Source organism: Oncorhynchus mykiss, chromosome 25 (assembly GCF_057628025.1).
Source record: "Oncorhynchus mykiss isolate SJ-2025 chromosome 25, ASM5762802v1, whole genome shotgun sequence".
NCBI lineage: Eukaryota > Metazoa > Chordata > Actinopteri > Salmoniformes > Salmonidae > Oncorhynchus > Oncorhynchus mykiss.
This window is the reverse complement of record NC_143046.1, coordinates 75059669-75072201: the sequence shown is the minus strand read 5'-3', so window position 1 is coordinate 75072201 and position 12533 is coordinate 75059669. Positions and strand designations below refer to the sequence as shown.

At 45.2% G+C, this 12533-nt stretch overlaps 1 protein-coding gene across 4 annotated transcripts in view; it reads left to right on the top strand.

The window, feature by feature from the left end:
- Nucleotides 1–12533, top strand: part of daam1a (dishevelled associated activator of morphogenesis 1a) — a 72240-nt gene that overhangs the window by 35503 nt on the left and 24204 nt on the right. For all 4 annotated transcript variants that reach the window (XM_090221065.1, XM_036962823.2, XM_090221064.1 and 1 more), the window contains exons 2-13: nt 1057–1302; nt 3690–3779; nt 6628–6699; nt 7652–7746; nt 8980–9313; nt 9602–9712; nt 9808–9911; nt 10017–10083; nt 10177–10294; nt 10901–11039; nt 11866–11924; nt 12075–12262. In XM_090221065.1, coding sequence (XP_090077191.1) covers nt 1120–1302; nt 3690–3779; nt 6628–6699; nt 7652–7746; nt 8980–9313; nt 9602–9712; nt 9808–9911; nt 10017–10083; nt 10177–10294; nt 10901–11039; nt 11866–11924; nt 12075–12262 — 1560 coding nt within the window. In that variant the 5' untranslated portion in view covers nt 1057–1119. The remainder of the gene's footprint in view (nt 1–1056; nt 1303–3689; nt 3780–6627; nt 6700–7651; nt 7747–8979; nt 9314–9601; nt 9713–9807; nt 9912–10016; nt 10084–10176; nt 10295–10900; nt 11040–11865; nt 11925–12074; nt 12263–12533) is intronic.

Here is a 12533-nt window from a genome sequence, read left to right as displayed (position 1 = left end):
GATATGAATGACAATACCCTCAGATTAAATCTGACTGTCTGCACTTTAACCTCATAGTCATTGTATCGTTTCAAATCCAAAGTGCTGTAATTTCTAAACGGTTCATCCAATATGAATGACAATACCCTCAGATTAAATCTGACTGTCTGCACTTTAACCTCATAGTCATTGTATCGTTTCAAATCCAAAGTGCTGGACTACAGAGCCAAAACAACAACAATTGTGTCACTGTCCCAATACTTTTAGAGCTCACACTGTAAATCCTAGTCCTGCTGTGTAGGGTCACAGAGAGGAATAGAGCAGGTTGAGGCCCCTCAGTATAACTCTACTCTCGTTCTCTCTTTCTCTCTTCATTTTTTTCTTTATTTTGTTATTTTCTTTCTGTCGCTCTCTCTCTCTCTGTCTGTCTCTCTCTCGGTTTATGTGTTGGGTGGTTTATGCTACCGCCCCTGGAAACTGGTCAACTGTGCACATCCACATGACCAAATATGGTGATGCTATACTGGATGGGGGTACAGACACCTCTACATGGTCATCATACATGGTGTGTGTATCACAGTATCAGAGAATCTTTCACCTTCTAGTCTACAGTGGGGGAGAATGGAGACAGGAGCCCTGCAACGTGAAGCACATGATGATGAAGGGTTGGCTTGTTACTAAACATCAAACCACTTTGCTTTTATCTAGTTATTTGAATCAATCAGACTCTGGCATATTATGTGTAGTGTAGCACTGTGTTTTCTCTATAGAGAAGCCAGCAGTCCAGTGATGACTCTCTCCCGTTGACATGGGACTCTGTGTCTCTTTACCTCGACTCATTGTTGGATCTGGTTGTGTAGCTGTACATTTAGGCCTGTGTTTTGGAACTCAGCCACCCACATTTGAGTGACATACACCACGCCCTGGGGATGACATTACCACAACTTTGGAGGGTGATATAGACCACACCCTCGTTGTTAGAAGTAACGTACATCACGCCCTTGGGGTGACAAATACCTGGTGAAACCACTCCGACCATGTGTTCCACTAACAGTTTCCCCTTGTCTCCTTCTATAGGGAGCCGTTGTGAGAGACGGTAACTTTCCCTAGAAAGTGCCCAGACCCCGCCACTGCCAAGCCATGGCCCCTCGCAAGCGTCCAGGGCGGGGCTTTTCTGATATATTCTGCTGTTTTAAAGGGAGTGATCACCCGGAGATCACCTACCGCCTCCGTCATGACAGTAACTTCACCCTACAGACCATGGCGCCTTCCCTGCCCATGCCGCCTGAGGAGGAGCTGGATGCCATGTTCTCTGAGCTTGTGGTACGTACTGTTCCAGGGCTGGGCTTGGCCCACTGCCATGCTGACATGCTTACTCTTGCTCTCTGTCTCTCTCTCTGTCTGTTTTTCTGTTGTCTGTCTCTCTGTCTCTCTCTACTCTGCCTCTCTTCCCCCATACAGAGCTGCTGGTTGGTACTTGGTTCAGCTCGACACTATAAATAGATGACTAGTAAAGGGATCTTGCCATAAAAAGAACTGTTATCCACGATGACGTTTAAACAAAATGATTGCGTTGGACGTAAATGTTTTCGTTTGGCTTTCATTTATTACATGATTACAATCGAATCAGAAGCTTTCAGGACTGTGAAGTATTTAACTAGCTTAATCACATGTGAGGGATACGTGGACGGCTGCCATGTTGGAAGGCGAAGCAGCCAGGTCTGCACTTGCTTTTCTTCAACTCTGTTTCCAGGTCCTGGCTGTGTTATTGACTCATAAATACTCACTAAGGGACGGGCTCGTTTTTGATATACTTTATGTCCTCTGATATACTCTATCTTTGCTTGTTTCCAGCAAAGTCAATGTTTCTTGACTGTAATATAAAGGTGCTTTACTAATAGCTTGAGTACACTGAAATACACGTAGACTGCCCTCTGCACAGCAACCATACAGTATTTCAGATAAAGGAACGTTCAGAAAGCTTAGAGGCCCATGGTTTCCTGTTTGTATGGTCATCACAGTGTTAACTAAGGGCCGGTGCTCATGCCTCTATGAAGATAGAAAATGGCTTGTTCCTAGTCCTCATTCTCATAATCCCAACCTCTCTGTGACCAAACCTCTCTGTGATCTTCCGGTTCCTCTCACTACGGATCCATTGCAGGGTTAACTGCCGTGAGTGAGACCATACAGCTCATCTTCATTTAGCTCTGCAAACTCCATTGAGCAGGGGGCCAGTGAGCGTCTGTGCAGGCAGGGGCCACCAGCGCGTGACAGTGCCTGTCCCCTCCCAGCAGCAGCCAGCAGAGCAGCCAGCGGTACGGTTGGACTCCTCGCCTCGCAGGGCTGCACGCGCTCTGCCGAGTCACTCGTCCCTGGCACTGGCCAAACAGGCCTCCTGCAGAGAACCCATCTGCAGCCATTGTGTCCTGACGGGACCTCTCACAATGGGCCAAAACAGATATGTCAAACAGTGTCAGCCTAAACCCTAGTCTGGTAAACAGCCTGGCTCAATGCCTCAGGACGAGGGAAATATGGCTTGGGCCATGTTCAGTGGGCACGAAACGGAAGAAAATAGTCCAAAACACTGATGGACGAGGGGTTGTTGCCAACCATCTTCGAGAGGAGAAGAGGAATACAGGATACATAGTGAGACCTGTGTTTGTTCTTCTCTTTGAAGTTATTTATATTACATCGAAGGTTGGCAGCTAAACGATGGAGGAAATGCTCTAGTTATCTCTGTTATTTCAGTCCTCCATTTTGTCCCTCCGTCCCTCCGTCCGTTGATGCACCAGCCAGTTGTGTCTCTGACTTGGGGTTCCATAGGGCTTGTCTGGATAAGATCAGGCCTGTGGCTTGGCAGACCTGGAGAAGAGCTGTGGCATCTGGCAGTGGCATTTTCTCTCTGGTATGCCTGTTGTTCACACTGGACTCTCTGCTCTGCTAGAGCTGCTCTGTTTAGATTGGTTTTATGTTTGCCACATTTCATGATGTCAGTTGGTCAAAACAGTTTTGCATGTATTTTTTCCCCTCCTCCAGTCATCACAGTGCTGTTATGGAGATAGATGCTTGACCTGGCTGTGCATAATAACTTGCATAATATTTGCACCCAAACATATCATTTGAGAATGATCCAGTCCAGCCAGGAATGCTGATGCATTATGGTTGTTGTCATTGAAATAGGGTGTTATTGGGTCACTCTTAATTTAAGAATTGATATCCCATTTGGCAGCCGTCCTGTCCGGAATCGGTCCAATGGACTTCTATGGGATGTCAATATTAATCTGATATTGCAGGGACAATGGATGTAAGTGGTCATGATTGGGAACAGACCTACAGAGAGGAGATAGGGGACCAATCACAATGCAGGCTGGTTTAAATGCAGGGAACAGCAGACACACCCACATGGAGCATTTGTGTTCTTAATGTATCTTTATTTTATCAGCACATCTTCTCATATCTTTAGCTTGATCAATCCGCTTCCTGTCTTACTCACAAAACCAGTTTGAAGTCAGAAAGTGAAAACAGAATATTGTGAGAAATCACAAAGCCAGGATCACTCAGGAACACTAGATCAGTTTAAAATTAGCATAATTCCATGGTACAGGAAATATTAGATAGTCCCTCTTACCACAAGTTCATGAAAGTGTGTTAGACATGGAGGTGCCTAATATCCCACTAACACAGTACTCTGTTCCTCTCGCTCGCTGCAGGAGGAGCTGGACCTGTCAGGGAAACACAGGGAAGTCATGTTCGCCCTGCCAGCTGAAAAGAAATGGCAGATGTACTGCAGCAAGAAGAAGGTAAGTTTAAGGCCACTTGACTAGTAGTTAGTATGCATGTAACCTCCATGTGTTGTTTTGTTTCTGTCTGTACTGTGTTTGCTTGAGATAGAGTGTGTGTGTGTGTGTGTGTGTGTGTGTGCGCATCTCTCTCTCTGTGTACATTAGCTACAGGATCTAGAGGGAATGTCTGCTGAGCTCTGCTAGTGTTTGGAAAATATTTTCATTGCGATTTAAACAAATGAGCTGGTTTTGCAGCTTGACTGCGGGAGAGTGAGAGAAGAGGGAGGGAGAAAGTGGGGGGAGGGAGGGAGGGGAAGAGAGTGGGTGGAAGAGGGAGGGAGAGGGGGATGGAAAGATGGAAGGAGAGAGCAGTGTGATAGAGAGAGAGAGAGACGGTGAGAGAGAGGGTGAGTGAGTGGTCAGGCAGCGAGAGAGAGAGACGGTGAGCGAGTGGGTGAGTGAGTGGTCAGGCAGCGAGAGAGAGCAGATCTACTGTATCCTCTCAGTCTCGGTGAAAGAGCTCTTTTATCATTGCTGCCAGACAAAACATGGGGCCAACACAGCCCCAGTCCCCCTCCATTCCCCACCTCCGTGCCCTAACCCCAATTCAGCCTAGTCAACACATCAAAGCCCTCCGCTGGTGTTGCAGCGCTCTAACAGGAACTCATCCCCAGCATTGGGGAGTTGTGCTGTTGCCTTTTAATGGATTGGATACATTTCCTGGAAGGATGTTCTCATCTGTCATGACCGACTGTAGCTCATAAATCTCACTAGTGAATATATGAATATAGACGGCCGTATTAAAGTACATTCATACTGAGGTCATGCCTCCAACACACAGACCTAACCTAAACGATAAAGTTTTATCCAGTGAGGTATTTCATGGGATTGACTTCATAAAGGATAGGGTTTGGCTGAATGTGAGGAACCCCTTGGTCTGTAAAAGCTCTGTAATTGGTGGGTTTCTGTTGTCTGGCATGTCCTGCCCTGTAAGACCACGTTGAGAGAGAGCGAGAGAGTACTGCAGTGCTGCCATAGAAACGCCAGTGCAGCTGCTGTTTGTTCGAGCAGTAGGCAGCTGTCTTTCCATGTTGTGTGCTGAGTGGCATTGCCAGTAGCCAATAGCAGGTGTTGGGCTCCCTGAGCCAAGGTAGCACTTATTCACTTCCTGTCATATTACATAACATTTCATGTCCAGCGTACACTCTAGTAAGTTCCCTTACTGGGGTCAACATTCAGTAACATCATGGTTCTCACCTAGACTGATATCCAAACTGCTCTGTTTCACTATTGCTGATCGGTGAAGTGACACAATAGTGAAATCAAGCAATATTCATTTTGGATTGTAGACTAGATCTCACCCCCTATTTACCTGAATCTACCAGCCCCAACCGCCAAGGTGGTCAATGTGGGGTTCTTTTTAGCGTTCTCTGAGATGTCTTACTGACCTACAAAGAGAGCCCCAGCTTTACCAGTCTTCCAGTAAGTACTGGAGATATAGCAGCATAGTGCTCACTACTACTGACCTCCTTCTAGCTGACCCACTCCTTCTCTTGGACAACTCATGAGCACTGTCTGGCCTTCGTCTGTGAGTGTATCCCTGGCTTGTATCTATGGTTCTGCACTGGACATTCTGTGGTTCATGATGGATGCTAATCAATGTATGCCTTGCTACCACACAGCTGTGACCTTCATGGTGTCCAACTGGACCCTCACACATCAGGGAATTGGTGATTGGAGCATAGTGATTGGTTAAAGGCCCTCTCTTTCCCTTAAGGGATATTATTTTTGAATGAAGATCTACTCAACCATTTAATAAATCAATCTGCCTGAAATATAGCCTTGTTTGGACCCCTTTAATGGGATATTGTGTTGACCTTTACTAAGCCTGCGAGAAAAGCCACTCTGTGGAGAGATAGATCAGCTGGGTGGTTAAATGAAGAGGCCTCAGCTCAAGTGCCTAACCACACCTGTGGGGGCTTCAATTACAAGGGGACTGTACAATAAGGGAACTAGAAAACTGAATTCAGCTGCCTGAAATATAGCCTGGTTCCATCCTTATAATCTCATTGCTCATGTGATGAGGATGGATGGGAATCTGAGTTACTATCCCCTCATCAGGAAGAAAGAAATGGCATCTGGAGTTTTCTCTTTTGAAATGATTGTGGAAGAATGTTTGAGAACATATGGAAGGAAGGCTGGTCTCAATAGATGTCTTGTCCTGGTCATTGCAATGAATGTACGATGGCATTGTTTCAGAACATCAGCCTTTATAGAAAGCAAATGCTACCATCTGTTGAGAACCCATAACTAAGGAGGGAGAAGGCATGTACTGGACATCACTCTAGACTGTTCATGCTCAGCCAAAAACCTCAGACAAAATGGACCACTTGAGCCTAATTCCTCGATACATAGCGGATTTATGAGAATCTCTGAGCTGAGCTGAGGCTACACAGAAACCTTATACAGTATATGTGAGACAGAGAGCCAGGTGAGAGCCTGAGAGTACATATATGGTGTGGTTGTGGTCTCAAAGGGAGACTGGGCTGGAAATGACTGCGGGCAGTCCAGTTCACACACTTCCATTGTCACTGGAAGGAGTTCTGTAGCAATTACACATTAGTGGGTTGGGTCATATGGGGGGTTATTAGGCCTTGGAGCACTGCTCTCTTCTCAGGATTTGTGCTGTACTGGTCAATACATGGTTTGGATGTCAGGATAGTATGATGATATGATGGAAAAGGGAAATTTAGGAGTTCATGTGGTGGTGGAGGAAGGTGCGTGTGCGCTGCGTGTGTGTGCGTGGGTGTGTGTGTGTGCGTGAACGTGTTTGGGTTGTATCTAACCTTTGACTGTCTGTTTTCAGGAGGGAGAAGAGAGCAAGGGTGCGACTAGCTGGCCAGAGTTCTACATCGACCAGTTGAATTCCATGGCTGCTGTAAGTGTCCTTCTCCCCTCATCAAATACCCAATATGTACTTGACAATCAAAGCTAACCATGCAGATGCAAAACAATAATGCACAACAACCAGCCAACCATGAAGACATGCTGTAGTCATGTGATTTTGGTGTCCCACTAGCCACTACGGGTATCTCTCTAAAAGCTTATGGTCTGATGCTAAATCTTTGGGAAATTGGAGTAAATTAGGGGGGTAATATCAATTAGTTTTATAGGTTTGCCTGGAGGGGGATCTCTGTGTGTGTTTTTTTTTTAAGCGCTAGATATGTCTCACATCTGTAAACAACTATGAAAATCCTCACAGTGTATATAAGTCAAAGCTACCTTTATTTAGTATTACCTTTATTTAACCTGGTAAGGTATTGATAATGATGACGACCTGAGAAGGCTTGTCCACCTGAACATGCACTATTTGACAAGCTGGTGAAGTTCATCTATGTTTCCTCAATGGGTTCTCACACCCTGGAGGTGTGGTGTTAAATCTCCACACATTTCCTCTGGAGCTGGGGCAGTAGCCCTGGGAGGGGGAACCCTGTGGGCTAATTGATTATATTTTCCCAGGGCAGTAGAATAGCACTAGTGCTGGCAGGTGAGAGGTTCTAGTTGGATCCCTAACCTCTAACTGTTACCACAGCATGTAGCCTGCTCCAGACCCTGTAGAGGAAATGAACTCCAGTCATGTATCCATGAAGGAACTACCGGTGGGCCACTGGGATAATGGGATAAGAGCCGCTTGCTGTTGGTCTACAGCCAGGGATACTAGCTTACTGAGCAGGTTCCTTCCCAGCACCGTGAATCATAGGTCAAAGTTAATCTGGCCTGGGAACAAAGAGAGAACCGTAATGGTCCTAGAACAGAGCCTTGCAGGACATCCTTTGAGTTTGATAAGTGAGTACATTGTCATTGAGTCTTCTCAATGTTTTCATCAACAGAGGAAGACTCTTATTGCGCTGGAAAAGGAGGATGAGGAAGAGAGGAACAAGACCATAGAGAGCTTGAAGACTGCTCTAAGGACTCAACCAATGAGGTACACCAGTTACACTGACACACTCATGCTCCTTTTCATGCATACTTGTTCTCATATGCATGCATTCAGTTATGATGTGCGCTATGTACAGGATGTGTTTGTGGAACCAAAGGCAGAAAACTAAAGAATTGCAGTGCGACGTTACTGCACTGGATAGCCTTCTTGTGAGATGGACCTATTGTTATAATATCCATGTCGATCACATGATATAGAGTTTCCTTTTCTTTTTTGAGTCATTAATTATGATACACTCATATTCTATTTTCTGTAAGTCATAATAGAGGATGACAAATCAAATCAAATGTTATTTGTCACATGCTTCGTAAACAACAGGTGTAGACTAACTGTGAAATGTGTACTTACAGGCCCTTCCCAACAATGCAGAGAGTGCCTTAGTGAGTCTGCTATTTGCACAAATGAGGATGGGTTAATTAACTGTGCTCAGAGTCTCCCAGAGTCCAATTATTGTCATTAGAGTGATAGAATATGATTCATCACTAAGCCTAGTGTGTTGAGAGCCATTCAACAGCCCCAGCTCATTCATCTGCTGTCACTTCCCTCTCCAGTCCTAACACCACTGCATCATTATGATATTACAGCCCTGTAGCCCACACTTAGTAGACTAGCCTAGTAGACTAGTAATACGTCTTCTCCTTAAGGTTCTCCAGAGGTTAGGTCAACACTGCCCTTCTCACCTTTGACATCTAACCCCTAGTAGTCTATCACCAATGAGCTTTCTCTGTTTTCCTCCATCCTGTGTTATTGTGCTAAACGGTGCTTGACTGCTGGCTAAATATGTTTATTTTGCCACTGTTCAATTCTGCTGGCTTATATTGAACACGCATACGAACAGATGCACACACACACACCCATACACCTGTCAAGCCCCTCCCCAGCAGTTTCACTAATGTATATAGCTTGTTTGATATGGCCATCTCCCCATTTTCTAATGAAACCCAGTCAACTATGAAATTAGTTTTTCGTCCAAGTAAAAGAGGAGAGTAGTAGGCACTGATTGTGTATTGTTCAGGAACAGAATGGGATTTATAGTAAACGTTATCTGTTTCTGGGTGCATTCAAAATTGCACCCTATTCTCTACATAGTGCACTACATTTGACCAGGGCCTATACGGCTCTGGTCAAAAATAGTGTACTACATAGGGAATAGGGTGCCATTTCGATGCCGCCTCTGTCTCTGACCTTTTTTACCTCAATCCTCCTCTTACTCTAAAGGTTTGTGACGCGGTTCATCGACCTGGACGGCCTAACCTGCATCCTGAACTTCCTGAAGAGCATGGACTACGACACCACCGAGTCCCAGATCCACACGTCGCTGATCGGCTGCATCAAGGCCCTGATGAACAACTCCCAGGGCCGCTCCCATGTGCTCTCCCACACAGAGAGCATCAACATCATCGCCCAGAGCCTGGCCACTGAGAATGTCAAGACCAAGGTGGCGGTGCTGGAGATCATGGGTGCTGTCTGTCTGGTGCCAGGAGGCCACAGGAAGATCCTGGAGGCCATGCTGCATTACCAGAAGTTTGCCTGCGAGAGGACTCGCTTCCAGGTGGAGGGACAGACTCCTATACCACATAGACACCACTGTAGCCAAGCGTTCACTTGGGATTTTCACACTGTAATGTGTTACCCCAAGGCTTTCCTTAACCCTGTGTTAAGAATGACCCAGAGTTGTGTTTCATGGTCTCATTCACTCAACATATTGAACTTTCAGGCGTTACTCTAAATAGTTTTGTGTTTACGACCACAGCAAAGTTTTTCTCGTGTCCATACACCTGGAATAACAATGTCTTTACTGATATTTATTCCTTCTTTCTGTCCTTTTCTCCTGTCTTAGACTCTGCTGAATGACCTGGATAGGAGTACGGGGCGCTACAGGGACGAGGTCAACCTGAAAACGGCCATCATGTCCTTCATCAATGCAGTGCTCAGTCAGGGAGCAGGGGAGGTGAGTGCTCCTCTTCCTCTCTAAGTCTTTACCCTCTTATGGTCGTGTTGGTTGTCTTCAGAGAGTCTAACTGCTATGTGTACTGTACTCCGCAGTCAAGCTTTGAGTTCAGAATTCACCTGAGGTACGAGTTCCTTATGTTGGGCATCCAGCCAGTCATCGATAAACTGAGGTCCCACGACAACTCAACGTTAGACAGGTGAGTAAAGTCAAGACTGGTATACAACATGTCAGATCTAGACCACACTGTCATACCCAACTGCAGTAGATTGTGTCTGACCGTGAGGTGTTTGTTGTCTTCTAGGCATTTAGACTTCTTTGAGATGCTGAGAAACGAGGATGAACTGTCGTTGGCAAAACGCTTTGACACCGTGAGTAACGATTGACCTGTACAGTACATGAAGTTTACAATGGTCACTTCTCTGTCCACTAGTTCTAATATCACATTTTCGTTGTTGTTGCAGGTGCACATTGACACAAAAAGTGCCACGCAAGTGTTTGAACTCATAAAGAAGAAGATGAGCCACACAGATGCACACCCGCACTTTATATCTGTCTTACAGCACTGTCTCCTTATGCCTTGTAAGTGCTGCCTGCCTGCCGGTCGCCATTTCTCTAAAGTTGTTTGAGTTCACCAAGCGTCTACAGGCCTCTCCTCATTTTAAATATTTGAGAACTGGACTGTTTTTTTTCTCTGAGGGATCCGAAGTGGTAATAAATCTGTGTTTTTAGTGCCTTTTTAGGACGGCAGTTCAAATGATGTCCTCTCTAGTTCTAAATATCTGGAAATGATTGTTGGAATTCTGCCCATGTGAGGTATTTCTATCTAGAAGGTGTTCTATCTGTCGATAAGAACTTTCTACGTTATAGCGGTAATGTTGTTCCTCCACAATGCATTAACTGTGGGTATGTTGGCCTGAGGGAGCTGACTTCAGACTGATCTCTCCACTTAGACTATCCCCTAATGTGTTGCTATGTGTATGTTTCCCAGACATGGATTTAGCCTAGTACTGGACTAAGAAGCACTCTCAATGGACAATCTCCATTGAACATGCTTTTTACTCCAGGACTAGACTTAGTTTGTGTTCAGGAACCCGGCCCTAGATGTTTATTGTTGCATATGCATTGGCTGGTGCAATCAAATTTCCCTTTTGTGTATTAATAAAGTGCTCTCCTCTTTTCTCTCAGACAAGCGTAGTGGGAACACGGTGCAGTACTGGCTCCTCCTGGACCGCATCGTCCAGCAGATCGTCCTTCAGAACGACAAAGGTCACGACCCTGACGTCACCCCTCTGGAGAACTTCAACGTGAAGAACGTGGTGCGAATGTGAGTGAGAGGAGAGGAACGAGAGGGGGATAAATGTTTTGACATGTCTGAGTCGGTTTGACGTCCTCCCCACCTCGCACGGCAGAGCACCGACTGTCATCATCGTAAATCTCCATGTGTTATTTAACATGCTTCGTTCCAGAAATGGCTTTAAACCCAAATATGGGGATCAAGACAAAAACCTGTACTGTATATTTACTCATGAGTTCATCTTATCCTAGGCTTAATACAGTGGCCATAATCATAATCACTCTTGATCAAGGTACTGTACATCATAAATGCTAAATGTAAATCAGCATTTCTATGTATCTATATTTCCCATGATCTCCTTCATTTTACAATCCTTTTCAATACTTTCTGCTGGTCTAGCATGAATTCCCTGATCCCTTAATACTTGCCACAAATCAGCAAGTCATTTTGTGGATTTTACAGGGATTTTCATAATTTGTTTTTGGAAATATAATCCCGAACTCTTAATCCATAATGAAAGTGCTTTGATCTGTTTTTTGGATGAGGAAGTCAGTGAGATGTAAATTTCCAAACACACATAGACAGAAACATCAGTCAACCCCCTGCAGCTGCTTCTTGCAAATCTCAATCAGACTCTGGGTATAAAGTCTGACTGTCTCTGGTTAGGTTTAGAAGAAGCTTTCAGGTTCCCTGTTGTTAACTCTGATCACCAATGACTTGTCTACTGAATCTGTTTTTATAACTGAGCCTCTGCCTAACCTCAGTGGGATGTAATGCCTAGTGGGATTGTGCAGTGGTGTTGTGATGTCTTAAAACCTCAGATACCGAGCCTAACCTCCTGTGTTGTACTGCTCAGGCTGGTCAACGAGAATGAAGTCAAGCAGTGGAAAGAACAGGCGGAGAAAATGAGAAAAGGTACAAACACTAATGCTCTCTGGTTTCTGTTAACGATGGAACTATCTGAAGGCAGAACCTCCTGTACTGTGTATCATCACACTGCTGACTGATCTGGTCTGATCTGATCTGCTATGGTCTGGTTTGATCTCGTCTGATCTGGTTTCTCAGACCACCACGAGCTGCAGCAGAAGTTCGACAAGAAGGAACGCGAGTGTGACGCCAAGACCCAGGAGAAGGAGGACATGATGCAGACGCTGAATAAGATGAAGGAGAAGCTGGAGAAAGAGTCCAGCGAGCACAAACAGGTCAAGCAGCAAGTGGCCGACCTCTCCGCCCAGCTGCATGACCTCAGCACTGTACGTTTGTTTGTTTGTTTGCTTGTTTAGCTCACAATAGGGCTAATCTTCCAAGATTCCATGGAAAATACAATAGCATTAGAAATTGCACATCTTTACATCCTCCTTTTCCCTATAGCTTTTCCAATCAGGAATAAATGCACAATGTTTTGGTTATGGCACAGTTGAACGTCAAACATGGCCTCTGTCCTCGTAGTCTGTTCCCAGATCTGTTTATACTGTCTTGCGAACTCCTATTGACATTGTCATGCTAAACAACAACCATAGGAGT